The sequence below is a fragment of the Chanos chanos genome, chromosome 8, assembly GCF_902362185.1.
Source record: "Chanos chanos chromosome 8, fChaCha1.1, whole genome shotgun sequence".
NCBI classification, from domain to species: domain Eukaryota; kingdom Metazoa; phylum Chordata; class Actinopteri; order Gonorynchiformes; family Chanidae; genus Chanos; species Chanos chanos.
Genome location: NC_044502.1, coordinates 27,345,985 through 27,371,647, shown reverse-complemented (window position 1 = coordinate 27,371,647; position 25,663 = coordinate 27,345,985). Strand labels below are relative to the sequence as shown.

General features: G+C 42.2%; 1 protein-coding gene across 1 annotated transcript; it reads left to right on the top strand.

Annotated features, from left to right (window-relative positions):
* The first annotated feature begins 985 nt into the window (after nucleotides 1-985).
* Nucleotides 986-22,675, top strand: LOC115818072 (THO complex subunit 2). The gene is made up of 32 exons (XM_030781327.1): nucleotides 986-1,073; nucleotides 3,973-4,028; nucleotides 4,202-4,293; nucleotides 5,822-5,873; nucleotides 6,009-6,079; nucleotides 6,351-6,472; nucleotides 6,652-6,785; nucleotides 7,216-7,376; nucleotides 7,587-7,679; nucleotides 8,026-8,181; nucleotides 8,350-8,522; nucleotides 8,726-8,921; nucleotides 9,032-9,070; nucleotides 9,660-9,790; nucleotides 9,987-10,088; nucleotides 10,341-10,425; nucleotides 10,949-11,042; nucleotides 11,316-11,396; nucleotides 11,601-11,697; nucleotides 11,873-11,990; nucleotides 12,859-13,038; nucleotides 13,502-13,666; nucleotides 14,202-14,477; nucleotides 14,570-14,711; nucleotides 14,883-15,040; nucleotides 15,185-15,313; nucleotides 15,530-15,661; nucleotides 16,154-16,338; nucleotides 17,834-18,006; nucleotides 18,652-18,748; nucleotides 18,940-19,136; nucleotides 22,014-22,675. The coding sequence occupies exons 1-32, from the start codon at nucleotides 1,009-1,011 to the stop codon at nucleotides 22,082-22,084; spliced, it is 4,023 nt and encodes a 1,340-aa protein (XP_030637187.1). The 5' UTR covers nucleotides 986-1,008; the 3' UTR covers nucleotides 22,085-22,675.
* The last annotated feature ends 2,988 nt before the right edge of the window (nucleotides 22,676-25,663 follow it).

The window sequence follows — 25,663 nt, the reverse complement described above, 5'->3', positions numbered from 1 at the left end:
CCTTTGGTAAATTGAGTCCTTTAGAGAATTCAAGAAAAATCAGTTGATTCTTACAGGCACCAGCTGTTTATCAGAACTTATGATTTTAGACTAATGTGTGATCACTTTAAAGCAAAGTGGCTAATTTTTGCAAAGTGGCTAATTTTTGTTAAAGTACCATACAGAATTAGGGTTGTCCAGCAGGGGAAAAAATAAAGGTTATTCATATTTAACAGTCCTACCTGAGTGATCCATATAGGGATTGCTTTTACAAATAATAAAATTAAAACGGATTGTCTGGTGCAATTTTAAATATTAAACATGGCTTGTGTCCTCAACATTTTTTTGGTCTGGTGGTTACTATCAAACTTAAGATACTGCGCTTAATGAAAAAGAAGTGAACACACAAGAAAACTGTTGAGTGGTTGTAATAAATAAGTAAATACCATTATCACAAGCACACAAATTTGGGATGTTCAGGTATATCACATAACAAGTAATGAATTTAATATATTTCCTGTAGCATTGTATGTCTGTGTCTAGAATGTTCTTCGAGTCTGAGATATATGATTTAGTTGATGTCTTAAATGTATACGTAAGTCACTTCATTTGTTTGTGATGCGGCTTCGATAAGATGAAAACGGAGAAGTAAACTGCTGCCGAGGCAAGCGCTTGTCAATAATTTGTAAATGTAAATTTAGATTCTGAACCATTACAGGTTCCGGGTATCATAAATGTTTAGGTACGAAAACTCCCATCTTTTGCATCGCGCTAAGTTCACGCGAAGTAGTAATGGGTTTTAGAATCAGAATGATTTTAACGTTCTATTGTACATATTATCTTTCACTCAGCTATTTTTCTGACAATGCGCAGAACCGACAGAATTTGTCTATGATTACCGTGAACAGTGGGACCCACGCAGTGAACGTGCGCTTATGAAATTGTCGCAGGAATGTCCCTTCGTCCGCACACCCTTTGAAATCCAACATTAATTACACATCCGGGGAACGGGTGACATGAGCATGAAACATGGCGGTAGTTATGCTCCCTAATGATTGGATCAAAAACTGGGAAAAATCGGGGAAACATGATTTGTAAGTATTTACGTATCTTTACATAGCAACCCTAAACTAGCTTGGTAGGTCTTCATACGCTTTGCAAAACAGTGGTAGTTTACAGCATATTTGGTTAGAGGTCGCGTTATCTCTGTCGTATCCCCCAAGTTAGCTGGTTAGACCAGCTGCTATGCTAGCTTCCTCATAACTTGTACCCACTAATGGAGCTTCCGATGTGTGAGTTAGGATAGCTACAGGGCTAGCTTGCTATCTCAGTTTCTCCGAACCTGACAAAAAATCTCCCAGTCGGGCCATTTAAGAGCTGACTGTTAAACAGTTTTCCTAATTCAAGAGTAAGCATAAATTATCGTTAGCTAGTTTAGCTGGCTAGCGAGTTGAAGTTGTTCAGTACCCCGCCAACAGTAGCTGTGTGGTTACTTCATTTAATAACTTCCACGTCCTAGTACTTTACAGTATAACGGCCCATGCTTTCTCAACGAATTTACAGAACTGCGGTGCTGTTTTCTAGGTTTATCTGGTATTTTTATATCTCTAAATTAAATAGTTTTAACAAGATAATCTCAGCTAGCGCACGTTGCAGTGTAAACAGGTCAAGTTTTCCTCGTGTAGCTTACATTAGCTAGCCATAGAATTTAATTTTACGAGATACGCTAACTACGATCCATTTTACTAATCTTAGCCAGGCACCAGTGTGAAGTCGTTGTTTGTTACTGAAAGTGTAGTAAGCTATGGAGGCTAACGTTAGCTGTGTCGTAAATATGCACCCAGATTTGTTTGTAAACAAGTTGTTATCTGTCAGTTGAACTACAGTAAAAGGTGCTATCATCTCCCCCACAGCACACTTAATACGTCGCCATAGCTGTATTAATGAAGTCGCTACAAGGCCATGCAAGTTTGTTTATAATAGATAGATAGATTCTTTATATAGCACAATTTATACACATTGGTAATTCAAAGTGCTTTACAAATGAGCAGATAACGGAGCATGGAAAAATAAGACATAAAAATGGTAGAGTGCGTTTAAACAGTCGGAAGAACACAGAAAACACAGTGTGTTAGATCAACTAAAAGAACATAGGAAAGAAATAACAAAGTAGAATGCATTCGTTCAATTAACAAAAAGCATCTGAGAACAGGTGGGTTTTAAGTTTAGATCTGAAACTGGCTACAATTGGTGTAGGTGGTTTGGGTACTCGGCCCCTGGGTTTGGGTCTCGGGCTAGAAAGAAACAGCCTGCCAATTGACAGCAGCCTCTCCATACTTTTAGGGAACTTCAGATGATGGGATGGGGATGGTGACAAGGGGTCAAGGAAGTTGGGGAGGGATGTTGGTGCGTCTACCTCGGCATGGCTCTCCCTGAGTGGGTCAGACACTGGTGCCTCAGCATGGCCCTCCTTGTCAGATAGCCTGTCCTCAGGCTTGGGGAGTGATAATGACAGCTGATGCACGCCAGTGTTATCTGTTTCTATATGTTCACGATGTCCATTTGACTGTTCAGATCCTGGGGAGTTTGGAGCAGATGATTGGCTTTCTGTCATTCCAGTGGAGGTGGTTGGGTACCCCAGCTCTGTTTCAACTTGTGGGGGCAGATGTTTTGGTTCCACAGAGTTCTTGTTGTTTTCTTCTCATTCACTCTGGACAGCTGCCGAACACTTATCAGAGGGCCCCAAGGTTATTTGGTGATGGAGGGAGAAAAGATAGTTGTCACTTAGAACTTTGGTCCCTGTGCAGCTGAGTTCTGTGCCATTTGGTCTGAAATATTCTCTAGGTTGAAAATGTCTATAAAGTTAATTCCAGTTGAAAAACATGTTTTCGCGAGTTAGTTGTTTAGGCTGAGCAGCCGGGAAAACACAAAACTGTCCTGTGCTGGGAGTGGACTACTGACAAAAGTTTGCATTCCTAGCTCATTTAGGGCGCAAAACAGTTCCTTAAAATCTTCTTGGAGGTAGTACTGTTTCCTGTAAATGTCATTTGCACCAATAATGCACAATAATGCGTTTGATAGTTTTATGTTTTGACACTATTTCTGAAAGTCTGTTTTTTGTGTCAGAGATGGATGCTTTTGGAAGGCAGCAGGTAATCACCCCTTCTCCATCTACATGTCTGACAGCACAGACATCAAGAATTAGGGTTCTGGGTTAAGCAGGTGTCAAGAGCCGCTTCTTGTTTGCGCCTACCTTTCTGGTGTTGTGGTTTGATCACTTTCTACTTTCAGTCTCTTCCCTCGGAAATTCCTCTCCCAAGTCTCTGAGGCATTCAAATCTGTTCCGGAGCCTTAGGGACTGAGGGTTTCCTCTGGGACTACGAGCACTGTTGTAGTTTGCAGGCCTGGCTGTACTGCTGTGATGATGCCTGGGGTTCACAGGTCTGGCTACACTTGAGTTTACCGGTGTTGAGGTAATAACGGACCTTTTAGCATTTCGGTGTTTGGGTCTGGCACCTTGCCTGTGCCAATAGTCAGTACTCCCATTTGGCTTTGTTAGATCAATGCATACAGCCACTCCATTGGCAGTGCCATCAGCCTGTCAGGGCAAATTCTCTGCCTGTGCATCTGTAATCTGTAATGAGAAATTGCGTTCTCTTAGTTTGATTTGAGTATGTGCCTTTCATTGGTATTTATCATTTGGTAGGGACAACATTTCTGTAAGATAAAGATTATTTGGTGACATCAGAAGTGGTATCTTGGTACCTTACGTTATGCCTGAGTCAGGAAAAGAATATGCTGTCTCTAGTTTTCCCTAATTAATTGCGTTTTTTGCCAGTTAACAAACTCAGCGCCATGCACCTAGTCACTGTGTTTCTCAGCTCTTGCCTGGATAGCTTGCAGTCACTCAGTAACAGAATCTGGTACAGACATTTGTTGAAAATAAGATTTGACATGATTTTAATTATGCTCTGACTTCTCTTGTATCCACAGTATACAGTTGTGTCAGAACATTACAGAGACAACAGATCATGATCGTACAACACAAGGTGAGTGTTAACGCTGGTGACTCGTCACATCTGTGTTTGTGTGAGTGTATGCATGTCCTTCGCCTCACTTTCTCTGTACATGTAATGACACTTCTGTATAAGATGTGATAGATGTGTGTATCTGTTAACTGTTCTCTTTCTCTCTCTTTCTGTGTGTGTGTGTGTGTGTGTAGATCTCCAGACAGTGCTGTATGAACTGTGTGTGCACATGGTTAAGGGCAGCCTACAGCTGGACTTTGCCAGCAGAGCTCTCAGTGATGTCATAGTAAGTCCTGTGTCACCTAACAGAAATCCCAAAGCATTCAATCCATCTTCACTTTCCTGATAACACACCATTGTTTGTGCTTTAAGACATATAACTGATTAATGAAATATTGGAGACCAGGCAGGACTGTGATAAGCCTTGGAGTGTGTGCCTATGGGTTTATTCACAGATCTAAGAGTTTCCGCTCAGCATACAGGACAGTGCAGAAAAACCCAAACCTGCAAAGTCACTTTTAAAACTTAATAACCTTAGCTTTTCCGTACATCTGTGTTAATATGTGATTGATAATCTGGGGTGCTAAGATGTAGATCTAGTATGAATAAAACCAACAATTAATGGTCCATTATCAAAAATCTGGATGAAAAGAGCACTTTGCCCGCACCATAACGATATTTCAGTTTGTACATTTTTATTTTAAGCAGTGAGAGGCGTGAAGTCTTATGATGTAACACTCACAGGGTTCAACGGAAAGAACAGAGAACTGAGAACACGTTCAGAACATAAAGGGCCAATTATGTGAATGTGACAAGACCTTTGACTAGGGCTGGCGAGATTAGTCGAGGTAATCGATGACGTTGACAACAGAAATGTGTCGACAGCAGTATTTTAAACCGACCCATCGGGCGTTTTTTTGGTTTTTTTCATGAATTTACCTTTTTGACTTCTAAAAGGCTTCAATTCATTATAACAAGTGCTTTTCTTTTGTTATTTTTGTTATATCACTATGTCAGTATGTTGCTAGGGCTGCCACTACCGGCTATAGTTCTGTAGATTAATCTACTGACTAGTCGAGTCGAGTAATCTCTCGTTGGTAGACTAATCTATAGAAAAATAGTTGATAGTGGCAGCCCTAGCAACAATTACATAGAGATGTTGAAGAAAAATATTTCTTATACTGAATTGAAGCGTTTTAGAAGTCAAAAAGCTAAATTCATAAAAAAACAAACCAAAAAAAAATGATGCACTGGTTTAAAATACTGCTGTCAATGCATTTTCATTGTCGACGTCATCAGTTACCTTGACTAATCACGGCAGGCCTAACTGTGTCTATGCACATCAGCCTGAACACAGGTTGACGTCAACAGATCAGAAGGTCACCTATTGAAACGCAAGCATTTGAAGTTACACGTTATGTTTGTAGGTATATGAATAGAGAATTATTCATGCAAAGCCCAGAACTGGTCTCCTCATTTTACGTTGATGTGTTTTGAATATTGGAAAGGACTGACAGAGGCTAGTGAATCAGGGATGGGACGAGATTGTGAGGTTTGCTCTACAGTTTCCTCAGAGGCTGGACATTTTTTGAGGTTGTGTTTGTTTATGATAATGTCCTGGGCGGATGCCGATTTGATTTGTCGATCTCACTGGGAAATGATTTATGATCTGGCAACAAATGAGCTCAAACAGTTTGATCAATGTGAAACTTAGTGCAGTTTCTGAGAAAGTACAGAAGCTAGGAGGGGAATGTGGCATCCAGCATAATAGTCATTACTATGTTTTTTTTGCTATTTTTTTTTTTTATCCTCAGGAACTGCAAGCAGACATGTCATCTATTTTAGCGGACGTGCTTAGCATTCTAGGTGAGTAATTCTTTCTTTCTTCATCTTTTCCTGTCGATACACTGTAGGTTGGATGAAATCAAGGTAGAACAAATAAAGCTCTGAGCTGTGTGAAAATGAGTTTTTAAGTCAAATGTTCCGCTGTCTTTCCCTCAGATATAGAGACGAGTGCTGTGGAGGAGAAAGAGCAGAGAGAGCGCTACATCCAGCTGGTTGGAGCTTGCCTGGTGAGAATTGGTCCTGTGTGCCATCTGTGAACATCTGTAATGTGACTGACTAGCCACCAGAGGGCAGAATTGCTCAATGGAAAAATCTAATGTGGCACATTGGAAGCAAGAACACGGAGTTTTGGAGAGAAATAAGGGTGTTAAATTGCATGTTTTTCTCTGTGTGAGTCAGAGAGAGAGAGAGAGAGAGAGAACAAGAGGCCAATCAGATTGTTGTTTCTTTTGCAGTCTTTTATTTCTCATTTCTCTCTGTCTTTTTTTCCTCTCTCAGCTCTTTATGCCGGAGGTGCTCCTGAAGGAACGTTTGGATGCTGAGACTCTGGAGGCAGTTGGGCTCATTAAACAGGCTCATCAGTTCAACCAGAAAAGTGTCAAGATTAAAACCAAACTATTGTATGTTCACTCTGCTCACTCGTCCTCATAAACCCTACACGCTCCCCTAGAATTGCCCCGTGTCAGTCGCTGTGAATATGTTACTAATTATATAAAGCTTATAAATTTTATGTTTATAAAGTTTCCTTTTAATACCTCCCTTCCTCTGCTTCTGTCTCTGTCCCTCTCTCTCTCTGTAGTTATAAGCAGCAGAAGTTTAATCTGTTGCGGGAAGAGAACGAGGGCTATGCCAAACTCATCACTGAACTAGGTCAGGACCTCTCAGGCAACATGAGCAGTCAGCTTCTCCTGCCTAGCGTCCAATCACTCATCGGTACGGTTCATCACTATGGCAACGTCTGGAGCTCTGTGTTCTGTAGTAGAAAGCTGTTTACTGTACACGCAGTATGTCATTTGCACATGATTTTGTCCGACAATAAATCAGTAGGACAAAACGATCGAATATAAACACAAAAAATGATACTAGTCAAAATGAGGTGGAAGGCCTGGTCAAAAGGCAATTGTGAGCAATTTTACCACATTCTGAATAGACTGAGAAACATTTTCCTTTCACCTGTAAGCATCCATGACTGTATACCTTCATGTGAGGGTTCTTATAAGCCCAAAGCATGTTTTTTGGTTGTGTCTTTATTTATTTACTTTTTATTACATTTCTTCTGATTAAATGTAGAGACAGTAGGCTTGGTCATCTAATCAAATGAGTGTGGTCATGTAATCCGAGCTTTATCGTGTGGTCTGCTCAGGTTATTTTAATCTGGACCCAAACCGGGTGCTGGACGTGATCCTAGGCGTGTTTGAGTGCCGCTGGGACCAGGCCGATTTTTTCCTGCCCCTCATCAAGTCGTATGCCTGTGAACCTCACACACTCTGTCACATCCTGGGCTTCAAATTCCATTTCTACCAGGTACCAGATCCCCACTGCTGTCTCTCTGTGTTTGACCTCTCTGTCTGTCACTCCACTACCGTTTTCTCAGCCCTGTCCCAGTTTGCCAGCGAGACGGAGAGCACCAAGGCTGTTTCGTTCTGTCGCTCTGCTACCTGAGTTGAGTCAAACTGTGTCAGCTTAAATAGGTCTTAACAGAGGGATGATGGGTATATTCTGTGTCCCGCGCAGGAGCCGAGCGAATCCACTCCCTCCTCTCTGTACCAGATAGCGGCGGTCCTGCTTCAGCACAAGCTCGTCCAGTTGGAAGAGCTCTACGTACACGTAAGACCGCGCAAAGTCTCCAGTTTACACCCCTGTTTCCCAGACCACTCAGTCAGTCTGCCCTAGATTAGCATCCCACTCTACTCCCAAACATAGAAAGCTGCATAAAGTAGTACATTTTAGAACCTCTGGCCAGTTTTTTGGTTGCAGACACCAACAGTTGTCTGTGTTGCTGTAATTTGAAGGCCTAGGTTTCCCGACAACCAAACAGTCTCTCTGTTGTGCTGTAGTGTTAAAGTGTGTTCAGCATAAGTTGTGCGTGTGTGTGTGTGTGTGTGCGCGTGTGTGTGAGTGAGTGAGAGAAGCAGGCCTGACCCGTGTCCCTGGACTTCTGTGTGTGTTTTAGTTGACGCCTGCAGACTCTTCCATTGTCGAGCAGCATAAACGCTGGACGGCAGAAGCCAAACAGGCCGCACGCAGACTCACCACCGTAGTGCTGCCATCTGAGAAAAACGACGACAAAGACAAAGAAAAGGAGAGAGAGGAGGAGAAGAGCGAAAAGGTAACTCGCTGTCAGAGAGCTTGAGTGTGTTAGAAGTAACACAGTGACATATACTGCTTTGGTAGCTACGAGGTAAAGATGGTGTCCACCAGTGGGATCAACCTTCGCCCGTAATGTGAGTCATTCTTAAGGGCTGGGTTAATCTCTCTCTCTCTCTCTCTCTTGCAGGTTCTTGATAATCAGAAGTTGGGTTTGTTGGAGGCTCTGTTGCGTGTGGGCGATTGGCACCATGCCCGCAGTGTGATGGATCAGATGCCCGCTTTCTATGCCACATCACACAAACCAGTGGCTATTGCACTCTGCCAACTCATACACACCACCATTGAACCATTGTACCGCAGGTACGCACTCATGCACACGCACACACACAAATATTACCACATCTACCTATATATTCTTTACTAAGTGCCCTGAATAATGCATGGCAGTACATAGTGAACTGTGTAAAGTTGTGAATAAGAGTGAGTTTGTGTTCACTGTGTGTGTGTGTGTGTGTGTGTGTGTGTGTGTGTGTGTGTGCGTGTGTGTGTGTGTGTGGCATTAGGGTCGGGATGCCCAAAGGGGCCAAAGGTGCTGTGTTTAAGGCCCTGCGTGTGCCCGGTGCCCCGTGCCAGGCCGTGGCGTTTGAGGATCTGAGGAGAGATGTGTTCTGCATGCTGGGTTACCTGGGTCCTCAGCTGTCACACGAGCCTGTTCTCTATGCCAAGCTGGTCCGCCTGGGCAAAGCCTTCATGAGAGAGGTAACCTCTACACCTCTTACCTGCTCTGCCCCGTTTCTCACACGGAACTCTGGCTTTTAGCCACACGACCGTCTTGGTGTTGACTTTTCTCTCTCCATTTCCTTCCATAGTACCAGCATGAAAGCAACCCTGATACAAAGGCCAAGATGGTAAGCTGGTTTCTCTTTACAATAATTATTAATAGTAATCAATAATTAATAACAATGACAATAATAATAGTAATAACACCGGCAACATTATTGTTATTATTATTATTGTTGTTGTTGTTCTTCTTCTTCTTCGTCATTTTGTTATTATTAACATAATGCTAATAATAATAACAGTAGTTAATATCAATAATAATTATGATAAGTAGTACTGTTATTATGATTGTTGGATCGACCAATATGTAAATTAACATACCATGAGTTCTGTCCAGTATGACGTAGTCTATTAGTTTTGAGTGATAATCCCTGGTTAATTATAACTGATCTGAGTGCAGTAAAAGGAATGTGTGATGAGTCACCAAGCCTGTTGGACCTAATGAGGAGTGTGTGTTCTCCCTTTTTGCACTAGAAAATTTCAGCGTGGAACATGGCAATACACATTATTTAGTTAGTTAATGAATTCCAACTTTTGTTAAGGTTACAATATATGACTATAATGCTGCAGATTAGGCAGTTAAAAAAGGCGTGTGGTGCAGGAAGCTTGTTTTGGTGATGATTTGTGGGTAATGTAGTTTTTGCTTGGCTGTTGTAGGACCCTTTGCTGAGCTGTTGGCTGAGCATTACAGATCAGGTCCTTCTGCCCTCTCTGTCTCTGATGGAGGCCAATGCCTGCATGTCTGAGGAGCTCTGGGGACTCTTCAAACTGTTCCCTTACCAACACAGGTACAATCACTGGCACACACACACACACCCCCACACATACACTCTGCCTACACAGTATAATACATTCTTGAACTACAAACAGCTGTGTAGCCACAGACACATAGACTCTCATTCTCACATTTGTCCTTATACATTTTTTTTTTGTCTGGCGCTCGCTCTTGTTTCATTACACCATCTATCTCTCTCCCTGTCTCAGGTATCGTCTGTATGGACAGTGGAAAAATGAGTCGTACAATAACCATCCTCAGCTTGTCAAAGTCAAAGCTCAGACTGTGGACAGAGCCCGATACTTCATGAAGTAAGTCTTCCGAAGAACACGTGCGCGCGTACACACACACACACACACACTCTCTCAGTCTCTTCCCTCTGGGAGCACAAGAGAACGGAGATAAATGGTGTCTCTATTTTTTTTTTACGTTACTGTTGGCTGGTACCTCAGGGGCAACCTGACCTACACATAAGGACACAATGGTGTTTGAGGTGGATCATGTCACACTGTGAAAAATGACATCCCACCCTTTGTCTCTCTCTCTCTCCCTCCCTCTCGCAGGCGTTTGACTAAGGAGAACGTGAAGCAGTCTGGGAGACAGATTGGGAAGCTGAGTCACAGTAATCCCACCGTCCTCTTTGATTACGTACGTGGTGTTTTTTTTCTCATTCACGGTCCTCTTCGATTACGTACGTGGTGTTTTTTCTCATTCACGGTCCTCTTTGATTACGTACGTGGTGTTTTTTCTCATTCACGGTCCTCTTTGATTACGTACGTGGTGTTTTTTCTCACTCACGGTCCTCTTTGATTACGTACATGGTATTTTTTCTCATTCACGGTCCTTTTTGATTACATACGTGGTGTTTGTTCCCGTTCACGGTTCTCTACGATTACGTACGTGGTGTTTTTTTTCGTTCAGCCCCAACGATCAGGTCGGGGCTGGTGGAATTGTTTCATAGTGCAGGAAACACACATTGATATTCATTCACTCAGTCTGTAATGCTGAGTCACCTGGGTATTGTGACCATGTGTGCATGTGTCTCTAACATCAGACCTGTTAGTACACACACGTACACATATACGAAGACCTAGACAAACCTACATAGACACATTTAACTTTAACTCTGTCTTTCTCTCTCACACACTGTCTCTGTGTCATTCTCTCTCAGGTGCTGTCTCAGATTCAGTGGTATGATAATCTGATCTCTCCAGTGGTCGACTCTCTGAAGTATCTCACCTCTCTCAGCTATGATGCTCTTGCATGTATCCACCATAATAAAATGAGATTTAATGCCTGTCTTAGTGTGTGTGTGTGTGAGAGAGAGAGAGAGAGAGAGAGAGACAGCACTCAAAGCTTAAGTACCCACTCAGTGTTTTTGTGTATTTAACGGTGAAGTTGGCATATGAGTTTCATGATTGTTTGGTAATTAAAGAATGGTTCCTCTGAGTTTATATAAAAGCCTTTGCATGACAAATGAGGGGAGGACATGCACTTGCTCAGATACTGTTGAGAAAACCTTCACTTCGCATGCTCAGATTGCATCATCGAGGCACTGGCCAATCCAGAGAAAGAGAGGATGAAACATGATGACACCACAATTTCCTCCTGGTTACAGAGTGAGTCACGCATTCAGACATCAGGACAGCTATGATGTCATTTTTCTGCAATGTTTGATGTTATATTATGTTCTTTATGACAGATTTTTGGCATGACTTTGTCGACACATTTTGTTTTGGATAGTGTCAGATCATCCACCGACATAAAATTTGACCTGTCTCCCCCTTTCTCTGTTTGTGTGTCACTGTTGTTCCCATGTTCAGGTTTGGCCAGTCTCTGTGGGGCAGTGTTCAGGAAGTACCCAATAGAGTTGGCTGGCCTCTTACAGTATGTGACCAATCAGCTCAAAGCTGGCAAGAGGTACGTCCCTTCTCCCACCTGATTGGTTGTCAGTGTCAGTCAGATAAAACAACATCAGACAGGGCTTCTCATAACACATCTCACAAGACAGTTGCATCTGCAGCACATTTCCACTTTTAAATTTATCATGATATATCTGTGATTATACATTTTGTGTTTGTGTTTTGTACTGTAGTTTCGACCTGCTGATCCTAAAGGAAGTAGTGCAGAAGATGTCTGGGATTGAGATTACGGATGATATGACCTCAGAGCAGCTGGAGGCCATGACAGGAGGAGATTTACTCAGAGCAGAGGTAACAGTGACTTTACACCAGATTCACATTCACACTCACTCCTCATAACCTCACCCTTTTACATATCACACATCTCACAGCTCCAAACTAAACACAAACTAATCACACAGCTCGCAACTCCAGACTAAACACAAACTAATCACACAGCTCGCAACTCCAGACTAAACACAAACTAATCACACAGCTCGCAACTCCAAACTAAACACAAACTAATCGCACAGCTCACAGCTCCAAACTAAACACAAACTAATCACACAGCTCGCAACTCCAAACTAAACACAAACTAATCACACAGCTCACAGCTCCAAACTAAACACAAACTAATCACACAGCTCGCAGCTCCAAACTAAACACAAACTAATCACACAGCTTGCAACTCCAAACTAAACACAAACTAATCACACATCTCACAGCTCCAAACTAAACACAAACTAATCACACATCTCACAGCTCCTAACTAAACACAAACTAATCACACATCTCACAGCTCCAAACTAAACACAAACTAATCACACAGCTCACAGGTCCTAACTAAACACAAACTAATCACACAGCTTGCAACTCCAAACTAAACACAAACTAATCACACATCTCACAGCTCCAAACTAAACACAAACTAAAGCTAAGAGTTTCCTCCCATGTTGGTGACCTAACAGCTGTGCTGTAGTAGAGTGACCTTGCCCATGCTCAGGATCTGACACACACATACACACACATGTTACTCACCCAGAGCAGAATACCGACAACCCCACAGATACACAAATGATCGGTCATGTAGCATTTATCACTTTTTTCAAGTTATTATCATATTGTTTGAATTGATTTTTGATTTGAGTGAGGATTTTTCCGATGTGTGTGTGTGTGTCAGGGAGGGTACTTTGGTCAGGTGAGGAACATGAAGAAGCCATCCCAGCGTCTGAAGGAGGCTCTGCTGGAACATGACTTGGCTCTGCCTCTCTGTCTGCTCATGGCCCAGCAGAGACACGGAGTGGTCTTCTCCGAGAGCCAGCACAAACACCTTAAACTAGTGGGCAAGCTGTACGACCAGGTATACGCGCACACACACACACACACACACAAAGACACATACATACATTTATCATCTCTGAGCATTTCTCAGTAGTGAGCGGTGTCCAGTACAAGGTACATACAGACATACTCTCATCACTCACTCTTTCTCATAGACACACACACACACCTGCCCATACGGATCATTTTACAATGCACAGTCACATCAAAATAAAAACTGAGTCCTACATGCGGGTACATGCACGTTCACACACACACACTCAGAAACACACATACTCATTCTCAGTTGCCTCTTTTTTGTTTGTTTCAGTGACCTTTACAAATAGCTTTTGAGTTTAGCGCTCACACACAGCTGTTGTCTCATATATAAGCTTTAACTGTGTTTCATTGCTGTAGTAATGAGGGCTTAAAGTGTGGGTGTGAGAGATGACCTGGCAATGACCTTGTGTGTGCCTGTGTGTGTTTTCTCTCTGCTTTTATAGTGCCATGACACACTGGTACAGTTTGGGGGATTCCTGGCCTCTAACCTGAGCACTGATGATTACGTGAGACGCGTTCCCTCCATAGACGTGCTCTGTAAACTCTACCACACACCTCACGACGCTGCCTTCTTCCTCTCTAGACCTATGTACTCACATCACATACAGGTTTGCACACAAACACACACACACGCACACTCACTCACTCATGGAAACATATGTATGGAAATGAGCAGCTACATACACACACAAATTCATTAAATGCATACAATTATGTACATGTGTATATGCACACATACGCATTGTGCACATGTGTATATGCACACTTTCACAGATACACTATGTACATACACTTATATGTTCATTGGTAAATGGGAACATACATATACACTCAGACACTCAAACTTGGCATACATAAACCATTCTGTAATTGTACACACACACACACACACACACATAAACTTTCTCTCTACATCTCACACACACATACAGTTAAATTAAGACTAGTGTAAGTTCCCTGGAATAATGGGTATTGATAATTACTTTTACACTTACATTCATTTATTTAGCAGAGGCTTTTATCCAAAGCGACTTCCACGACAGGCAAAAAATAAACAAAGCACATAGCCATTATGGAGCTGACTGTTGCATAAGTGCCAGTGCTTAGTTCAGTGCGTAATGTTGAATGGCTTTTGTCCCCCAGTCTAAGTTTGAGGAGCTGAAGCGTGCAGACAAAGGCAGCCGCGGCCAGCAGAAGCTCCAGAAATACGTCAGCGCCTGTGAGATGGTGATGTCACCTGTCCACGAGGCCGTAATGTCGCTGCACCCGCCTCGCGTTTGGGACGACCTCAGACCCCAGTTTTACGTCACGTTCTGGTCGCTCAGTATGTATGATCTCGCCGTGCCGCACGACGCCTACGAGCGAGAGGTCAACAAGCTGAAGAGTCAGGTCAAAGCCCTGGAAGACAACACTGACATGGTGAGAGAGAGAGAGAGAGAGAGAGAGAGGGGGAAGGATGGATGGGGTGTATGGGGTTTGGTGAATGATTGTGACATTGCATTCGTTCACAGCCACTGAATAAAAAGAAGAAGGAGAAGGAGCGGTGCACAGCTCTACAGGACAAACTGCAGGAGGAGGAGAGGAAGCAGCTGGAGCACGTCCAGAGAGTCTTACACAGACTCAAACTAGAGAAAGACAACTGGCTATTCGCAAGTAAGGCACATTCACTGAAATGCTCCCTGATTCTCCCATGCCTCACAACGTATTGCTCTCCTACTGAGCATTGTCCTCATAGAGCCTTTGTCTTAAAGATGCTTCTAATGCAGTAAGTAATGTATCTGTCTTTTCTCTCTGCTGTCGTTTTGTTTTGGGTTTTTTTTGAAGAGTCCACAAAGAATGAGGTGATCACAAAGTTCCTGCAGCTGTGTGTGTTTCCACGGTGTGTGTTTTCAGCGAGCGATGCTGTGTATTGCGCTCGGTTCATAGAGCTTGCCCACCAGCAGAAAACACCCAACTTCTGCACCCTGCTCTGCTATGACCGGGTCAGTGTATGTCTGTGTGTGTGTGTGTTAGCGTGTTTACTTTAATGTTAGTGTTAATATGTTTATATATTACTGTTTATATGTGTGTAAGAGTGTGTTTGTCTGGTGTGTGTATAATGAATTTCTGTGTGTTTTCGATCACAGGTGTTCTCTGACATCACTTTCACTGTTGCAAGCTGCACAGAGAACGAGTCTCGTCGGTACGGGCGATTTCTCTGCAGCATGCTGGAAACCGTCACACGCTGGCACAGTGACCGAGCCATCTACGAGAAGGTGTGTGTGCGTACGTTTGTGCGTGTGTGTTTACGTGTTTATGTGCCACCAGAGAGCTGTCAGTTAGTTTTCTCCACTGTCAGTCTGTGTGGGTGTGAGTGTGCTCAGTGTGTGTATGTGGGAGGTGATTGCCATCTGAATCGAGTCGTCAAGGTCTGTGTGATGTTCCGCAGAGTAACTGTTTCTTTAATTCCTGCTCCTCCATTTGTCTCTCAGGAGTGTGGGAATTACCCAGGATTCCTGACCATATTCCGTGCCTCAGGATTTGATGGTGGAAATAAAGCCGACCAGTTGGACTATGAGAACTTCAGACATGTGGTCCATAAGTGGCACTACAAACTAACCAAGGTAAATCTGACAGATTTACAAACCAAGTGAAGTAGCGTCCACACACACTCCTGTGTAGGTCCTCGTAAAGGAGCCAGAAAATACACAAATAACTGAACAAACAAAACGTTAACGTGTTCACAAGAGAATTATTCAATACAAGGGAACAGGATACAAGAGAGTTATACTGCCAGAGGAAAGTTTTCTTAACTCCCTGAAGTGAGTGTTTCTAACCAAATAATATGGGTTTTTCTAGTGATTTTCTATGAGTTTATCACAAACTGAGAAGTTTTACAACTTGTTTACGATAGAATTTTACCTAGAAAGTGTGTCTTAGAAATAGACAGAAGGGTACTTCTCTGTAAATCCTCAGAAGCTGTTTGTTATTACCTTTGAAACATCACATAATATATAAATCATGAATAGACAATGTCTCTTGGGCTGTCTTTTTTTTGTCCTCCCGCTTTGTTTTTCATATCCTCTCTCTTTCTCCCTTCCTCTATCTGTCCTCAGGCGTCCGTACACTGTCTGGAGACGGGCGAATACACACACATCCGGAACATTCTGATGGTGTTGACAAAGATCCTGCCGTTCTATCCCAAAGTGCTGAACCTGGGCCAGGCACTGGAGGTTCGGGTGCAGCGGATCTGCCAGGAGGAGAAAGAGAGGAGACCAGACCTCTATGCTCTCGCCATGGGGTAACAACACAAACCACAGAGCCCTCTGGGACATTCACTCAATACAGGAGTGAACAGATCTGACCTCTGCACTCTTCACCACTTCCTCACAATGCATGCTGGGCGTTGTAGTTTTAAAGTTGAGAAATTGATTGGCCAGTGGGATTCAGCACATCTTGTTCTTCTTTTTCTTTCTCTCTTTTTTTTTTTCATATCACTTTGCAGTACTTTCTGTATCATAGAGCTGGCCGACATGGAAAAAAATAGGCGATTATAGCAATGAGTTTACCCTGAATGCCTTTAAAATGATAAATGTGACTATAATGAGACTTAATCTGGAGTTAAGGATTTTATTTAGTCAGTGGAGTGATCGTTATAAATACACAAACAATGGAGCACAGATGGCTTGGCTGGCTCGCCACTCCTACAAAGGAGAATATGGATGGTGCTTTCCTTTGTCGTTGGTAATGTAACAGGAAATTAGCTGTGATGAGTCGTGCATGTTGTGAATATTCAGATGTGTGAAGTGGAAGGGAATACAGGGCTAGAGATGTATGCAAGAGTGAGAGCAGAGATCTTAATGTACATATAGCCTTTTTTTAACTATATATGTAGGGTTGAAGTTACTGATGTAACTTTAAGTCGACTTTCATCAGCAGAGCCTGGTGTGATTTCTCCATTGTCATAGACAGTGTGGGTTTGAATACAGAAGCTTGCTCTGACTCTGGACATGCTTGTGTATTACCTGTTGTTACATGTTGCCACTGGTTTTTAATAGCAATGCACAGAAATGAGCATTCCTGGCTGAGACCCACGCCAAATTTCAGGAAACACTGTGGCAAATACCAAGTACCTGTATTTGGTTTTGAACTGTCTCATAAATGAAACTAGTTGTCCTTTTGATATATACTTTTTAATTAAACTGAATTGGAAAACTGCAAGGCAATGAAAAAACGCTTTTTATTATTGAAGTCAGTCTTTTCAAGAGGACATTTCTGATTCAAAGACCATGGCCACTGTCTGAGTCAGTGTGTTCGGAGGGATAGTCTTTTTTGTTGCCATCATTCTGTTGAACTCTGTGTATTGATCAGTGTCACACTCTCTCACTAAAAGCACAGTAAAAGGGTTTTTTTTTTACTGCTGTGCAGGGGCACTGTTTTATTACTGAGTTCATAGACAGGACACAGCTGTCAGGGCAGTGCTAAGGAGTTCTGATTCAGTTTGGTATAAAACGATGCGTGGATACAGGTAAGGGACATGTAGTTTAGGCAGTTGTTGTTTAGACCCAAGCAAGAAACATCCTGCTCTAGCAATACACTGTTAATATTAGGCAGCAGTATCATTGCAGGTGGACAACTAAAAACATGATTCACTGAAACTAGGTACTAGAAAATTCCAGACTGCAGGACGTTCTGGCTTTGTTTTCTTCTGTGTTTTGGTTTGCCGCTCGTTCCATTTTGTGTTGGTGTATGTGTGCCTATGATAGTAACCTGTGGATGTCTGCCTGTGTGAATAGATACTATGGGCAGATGAAGAGCAGGAAAATGCACATGGTTCCTGAGAGTGAGTTTCACCAGAAGGACGTGCCCGTGCGGGGGAACACGCCGGCCCAGCAGAACGGCCCTGGTGCTGCTGCACCTGCCAAACCAGCCACCAGTGCCAGCCAGGACACACCCCCCAGCCACACAGGTGAGAAGAAAACAACAACAGGCGTATTCCCCAAACAGCAGGCATCAACACAAGCAGGCAGACACACACACATGCATGCACACACACACACACACACACAAACACTAGCAGATGGTCATAATCACACGTTAGCAAACAAACACACACATACCCTCACAGTTTAGCACAGAGCCCTAGTTTTGAAAAAAAAAATGTTGTAATAACTTAATTTGGAACAAATAAGTCAATACAAGATTTTTGGTTTGTTTGTTTGTTTTTTAAATAAAAAAGTGCTTGATACCATACTCTCACCACAGTGTTCATAACATGACAGGAATTTTCAGTAGTGTTCAGTTCCAAATTGGGAGGGAAGTGGGAAAATATCAGAAAAACGGTCATTTTCCTTCTCTCTGCCTTATCATTTCAGTGATGATATCTCAATACTAAGGCCACAGTTGGTGTCAAGGTCAGAGCTTGGTTATCATGACAAAACTAAACGCACACTAATAGGCATCACAACAGTGGTCAGAGGAGCCTATAGATATAGGGCTGGCAGAGCAAACATATCTCATATCACTGGCCATTAACAGCCTCAGTGTACACCATTAATTGCCTATTCTGTCTCTTATCCTGTTTCTGCATTTGTTTCTTTTCTATATATTTCAGACAACTCTAAAGAAAAGGCCCAGACACCAGCAAAATCATCGAATAAAACCAGCACCAGTGCAGCCAAAGCCCACACCAGCAACGGAGTTTCCAGCAGGTACGCCAGCAAACAGACTCTCTCACTCTCACACGCCTTGATCTGAGTTTATTTTTCGACTGTTTTAAAGACTTTTGTTCCTTGAGGAGAGTGATGTCATGCGCTGTCCTAGTTAATCAGCGTTGCCGTAGGTTACTGTCAGCTTGAGCAAAAGCAGCTCTTTATTTTTTTTTTTTTTTTTCGTCCCGCAGCACGAAGACTGCCAAGGAGAAAGATGAGAGTGAGCATCCTGCAAAAGAGAAGAAAGAAAGGGAGAGAGCAGTGACCAGCAGCACTCCAGAGAGGAAAGGAGAGAGGAAGGAGAGGACAAAGGGATCGCCCAAGGAGCAGGAGTCACGGAGGAGTGCCACACCCGGAAGAAACACTGCATCTACTGACTCTGAGAGAGGTAAGGAGCTTAGCTGTTAAAGCAAATGCTGTTGTACATCAACACATCTATACCATAAAGCCCATTTAGATCAAGAGTGCTCAAGTCCAGTCGTGTAGCATCCAGCTGATCTAACACATCAGCCCTGATCTAACACGCTTGACTCTACACACCATCACTAGTGTTATACCACACACTCTACACACCATCACTACTAATATACCACACTCTCTACACACCATCACTACTAATATACCACACACTCTACACACCATCACTACTAATATACCACACTCTCTACACACCATCACTACTATTATACCACACTCTACACACCATCACTACTAATATACCACACACTCTACACACCATCACTACTAATATACCACACACTCTACACACCATCACTACTAATATACCACACTCTCTACACACCATCACTACTAATATACCACACTCTCTACACACCATCACTACTAATATACCACACTCTCTACACACCATCACTACTAATATACCACACTCTCTACACACCATCACTACTAATATACCACACACTCTACACACCATCACTACTAATATACCACACTCTACACACCATCACTGCTGTTATACCACACTCTACACACCATCACTACTAATATACCACACACTCTACACACCATCACTACTAATATACCACACTCTCTACACACCATCACTACTAATATACCACACACTCTACACACCATCACTACTAATATACCACACACTCTACACACCATCACTACTAATATACCACACTCTCTACACACCATCACTACTAATATACCACACACTCTACACACCATCACTACTAATATACCACACTCTCTACACACCATCACTACTAATATACCACACTCTACACACCATCACTGCTGTTATACCACACTCTACACACCATCACTACTGTTATACCACACTCTCTACACACCATCACTACTAATATACCACACTCTCTACACACCATCACTAGTGTTATACCACACACTCTACACACCATCACTACTAATATACCACACTCTACACACCATCACTGCTAATATACCACACTCTCTACACACCATCACTACTAATATACCACACTCTACACACCATCACTGCTGTTATACCACACTCTACACACCATCACTACTGTTATACCACACTCTCTACACACCATCACTACTAATATACCACACTCTCTACACACCATCACTAGTGTTATACCACACTCTCTACACACCATCACTACTAATATACCACACACTCTACACACCATCACTACTGTTATACCACACTCTACACACCATCACTACTGTTATACCACACTCTCTACACACCATCACTAGTGTTATACCACACACTCTACACACCATCACTACTAATATACCACACTCTCTACACACCATCACTACTAATATACCACACTCTCTACACACCATCACTAGTGTTATACCACACACTCTACACACCATCACTACTAATATACCACACTCTCTACACACCATCACTACTAATATACCACACTCTCTACACACCATCACTACTAATATACCACACTCTCTACACACCATCACTACTAATATACCACACTCTCTACACACTATCACTAGTGTTATACCACACACTCTACACACCATCACTACTAATATACCACACTCTCTACACACCATCACTACTAATATACCACACACTCTACACACCATCACTACTAATATACCACACTCTACACACCATCACTACTAATATACCACACTCTCTACACACCATCACTACTAATATACCACACTCTCTACACACCATCACTACTAATATACCACACTCTACACACCATCACTACTGTTATACCACACTCTACACACCATCACTACTGTTATACCACACTCTCTACACACCATCACTACTAATATACCACACTCTCTACACACCATCACTACTAATATACCACACTCTCTACGCACCATCACTACTAATATACCACACTCTACACACCATCACTGCTGTTATACCACACTCTACACACCATCACTACTGTTATACCACACTCTACACACCATCACTACTAATATACCACACTCTCTACACACCATCACTACTAATATACCACACTCTCTACGCACCATCACTACTAATATACCACACTCTACACACCATCACTGCTGTTATACCACACTCTACACACCATCACTACTAATATACCACACTCTACACACCATCACTGCTGTTATACCACACTCTACACACCATCACTACTAATATACCACACACTCTACACACCATCACTACTAATATACCACACTCTCTACGCACCATCACTACTAATATACCACACACTCTACACACCATCACTACTAATATACCACACTCTCTACACACCATCACTACTAATATACCACACTCTACACACCATCACTACTGTTATACCACACTCTACACACCATCACTACTGTTATACCACACTCTCTACACACCATCACTACTAATATACCACACTCTCTACACACCATCACTACTAATATACCACACTCTCTACGCACCATCACTACTAATATACCACACTCTCTACACACCATCACTACTAATATACCACACTCTCTACACACCATCACTACTAATATACTACACTCTCTACACACCATCACTACTAATATACCACACTCTCTACACACCATCACTACTAATATACCACACACTCTACACACCATCACTACTGTTATACCACACTCTCTACACACCATCACTACTAATATACCACACACTCTACACACCATCACTACTAATATACCACACACTCTATACAATTAACCATGTGTTCTACATCTCTTCACCACTGTGCATCATATTATTGGCTGTGTCCCTCCGTGGTGACTAATGAATGTCTTTCACTTCTTATAGAGCCCAAAAGACGCAGACTGGATGCACCCTCTCCTCCCCTCTCGTCCCCGGTAAAGGTTAGTATGGCTTGATCGACGCTGTGCCTGTTTTCCTGCCTACTCCCACCGGAACATTTCCCAAGGGATCCAAATCGATCTGGAGGGTTTGCACAGATTCTTCAGTGTTCCCTTGGTTCATGGAAGGTTCTGAGGAATTCCGGATTGTTCAAGCGAATTTTGGAGAGCTTTGTGGGATGCTAGAAGTTCTGGAGAATTCTGAAGCATTGTTAATATTCAAGGCAACTCAACCTGTTGGAGAGTTTATGCCACAGGGAGAATTTTGAAGTGTTAAAGTCCAGTCCACATTAGCTTAAATTTTTTGGAAATTCTCTTATCAAGGATGTCAGTCACGGACTTTGTTTTACATAGTGTAGTTTGAATTGAATGCCAGTTATTTGGAAGTCAAATGAAGTACCTCAAGATTTTTGGATGGTTTTTTTTTCTTTCTTTTTTTGACTTTTTTACATGGGGCCCTGTTTTTTGGAGTGCACTGTTTGCTTAAAGCAAGATTTTTGTCAGTTGGAATTTTTCTATATAAGCTAAAGAATTGATCACATGCACTGGTTTGATTTGTACCCACTACTTTGTTTTGTATGTTTTTTTGGAGCATGAGAAATGGGCTTTTCATTATTCAAGACATGACACTGAAGTCAGTTTCCCTTCCTCACCGCAAAATCTATGACTCATCTTACTGTGATCTGATGTAGAATCCAGACAGCAGAAAGAACAGGAATGATGGACAAGGAGAGATGGAGGGAGATGGACAGACCTGAAGAATAAGAGAAGATAAAAGAAGATTATGCAGAAAAACACTGCAACTGAGGAAGACTGCAAGGCATAGACAAGAGTGGAGGGATACCGAACAGGAGAAAAGAAGAATGCAAAATGAAAGGAGGAAAAAACTGAGGAAGATCAAGAACATATTGAAAAATAAAAAGTTGAAGAAATAAATGAAAACTACAAGCAATAGAAAAGGAATTTTGTTTTCCTTAGAAGACCCTCTCCGGTCCATTCATGTGCATCTGGAGGTTCTGTGCGTGGGCCCACGTTCCTGCTTTGTTCTGAGCACAATCCAAATGTTCATCTCCTGATTGTCACTGGAATCTCCTACCTTCCTCTCAGACGTGAAGACACGTGTGGAAGATGTTTTTCTTTTCCTCAGAGAAGGAGTGTTACCTCTCTCCTTATGTACAGCAGAAGATCCATATGTTCACTTCAGATGTTTATGGAAAACTTCAAACTTTTTTTTTATCACACTGGAAGATGGGAGGGAGCGGTCTCTTATCACGTCACCTGAAGACACGTTACTCTCTCTAACCCAAAGCTCTGCTCTAATTCACGACCAAACCCCATCTCTTCCCTTATATCATCAGTCCACTCACCTTCTACAAGTCAGGGAAAACAAACTCCATTCAGAAGACCTCAGGAACAAAGCCATGTCATGACCAGCACCAACAACAACCAAAAACAACAACCGCTCTGGACCAAGAAATGGAGAGAGAAAGACAGAGAGAGAAACAGGGACAGAGAACAGAGAGAAGTTGTAACAACGCGTGGGCTGTCCCAGTTTGTGTGTTTACAGTACCTGATTGTCTAAAAGCTCACAAACTGTAAGTTTCAAAACTAGGAGTTTTCAGTTAAGATTATATATACAACAAACAAACAAAAAAAAAGAGATGACACACATGAACATAAACTCCTGTTCCCTTCCACACACTCAAAATTACACACTCACAGACACACACACACACATACACACACACACACACACACACACACAATGACAGTTTTATAGTTTAATTCTTATGTAATATAAAAATTTCTCCTTAGATTCAGAGTCTCACGTTAATGGTGTATTTTATATTCTTTTGTCCTGTTTGATTTATGGAGTTCCTTTATTAACCATGTGGAAAGCCTTAACCCCTGAGGGTCAGAGGTCACGGGGGATTTGTGACGTCTTCCCAGTTGTTGACCTGTGCTCTCCATTCATCTCAACAGGACAACTCAACTGAACCTAAGGACAGCAGCTCAAAGGTACACAAATCGACCAATCAAATAATGTGTTTAGAAGCAAAATTTTCTAATGTCTTACAGTAAGGTTGAGTCGTAATGTTTGTGTAGTGATGGCCAACCTGCAAAGGAGAAAGAAGAGAGAGGTGTTTAAGGTGAATGCATGTTACATTTGCATGCTTACCCACAATAATGTCAGTGTGTGCGCACACGTGTCCACCAGAATCATAGTATCCATGGCGATGGAGATGGCACACGGGGTCGATCCAGTGAACGAGGGAAGAAAGAGGAGAAAGAGAAAAAGGACAGGAAGAGAGTGAGTGCTTCTACCTCAGTATCTAGAGGTTTTGAGACTAAGAAGGCATTTATTGGTGTTTTCAATTTGCTCGCTACTTTTGTTTTTTCAGGAGAACAGCAAAAACGACAGGAGCGTAGAGCCCAAACGACGCAAAGAAGAGAACGGACCCAGTGAGTGTCTGTTTCTGCATTCTTTTACCTTTTTAGAGCAGTTTTATTGACCGGCCTCACAAACCTGACCTGCTTTCCAAGAAACTTTTTCCGTTAGCGTAGCATTCTTCTTGCTTCCTCATGCCGTCTTTCTTTGTAGTCTTACCCGGTGACAGTAAGAGCCCCGGTGATAGCCCTGGCAGTGCAGAGAGGGGGAAGAGGAAGAGAAGTAAAGAAAAGAAGGAGACGCCTAATTCAGACCGGAGCCTGACTGGGGGAAAGAAGGTAAAAGCAGTCTGGCCACAGAGGTGTGCATTTGCGCTTGTGTAGTCATTTTGTTAATGTTGAATCACTCATGGTTTTCACTTGTCCCCTATTTGTGTATGTGTGTGTGTGTGTCTTTCTCTCTCTCTCTACCTCCCTCTCTCTCCCCCTCTGGGTGTAGGAGTCAAAGCACAGCAAAGAAAAGTCTGAGAAAAAAGAAAAGCGAGAGGGCTTAGGAGGAAAGGAAGAGAAGAAACAATATCCTTTCAATTGCATCTCTTAAACCAGACTTGTTATTCACCCTTTTGGCACTGTTTGCTGTTCTATTAATAACAGAAAGTAACGTGACATTTCTCAAATTTCTCAGTGAGCTTACTATTTTACTATTGTGTTAGAATGAATAATTTTTCATTCTAGGATCAATCTGGAAATAAAAAAAAAAAATAAATAAAAACAAATGACCTATTTAAAAAGCAGTGACCCATAAAGTAATGATAGCTCATGTCCTTGAATACAACAGTTTGGTCTTTTATTAGATGTTGTAATAATTTGATAAATAGAATGAGAACATTAAGGACATTTTACACATTCTAAAATAAATAACAAAAGTTTTGTAGCGCGCACTGACAAGTGCATGGTTGACTGCCTGTCTAGCTGGCTAACTCTTTCAAGAATACAGAAACTTATTTGTAGTGGCATGTAAAACTTACCCAACAGATACTAACATATATTAATACATCCTTGTCTTGTACCCAGTAAGAACTGGTTTAAAAACCTTTACGTTGCTTAGAGTGCACTGCTTTAGGTTTCTGTCAGCTGTCATGGAACAGACATGTTAAATTTACCTCAACAACTAGTGAGCGCAGTGCTAACCTAATTAGTAAGTTGGTG

Bases quoted from the DNA above. Each gene is read 5' to 3' on its own strand.
- LOC115818072 (XM_030781327.1), top strand. From the start codon at position 1,009: ATGGCGGTAGTTATGCTCCCTAATGATTGGATCAAAAACTGGGAAAAA. The intron at 9,071-9,659 runs GTAAGCTGGTTT...TGGCTGTTGTAG, and splicing joins CTGATACAAAGGCCAAGATG to GACCCTTTGCTGAGCTGTTG. The intron at 11,397-11,600 runs GTGAGTCACGCA...TCCCATGTTCAG, and splicing joins AATTTCCTCCTGGTTACAGA to GTTTGGCCAGTCTCTGTGGG.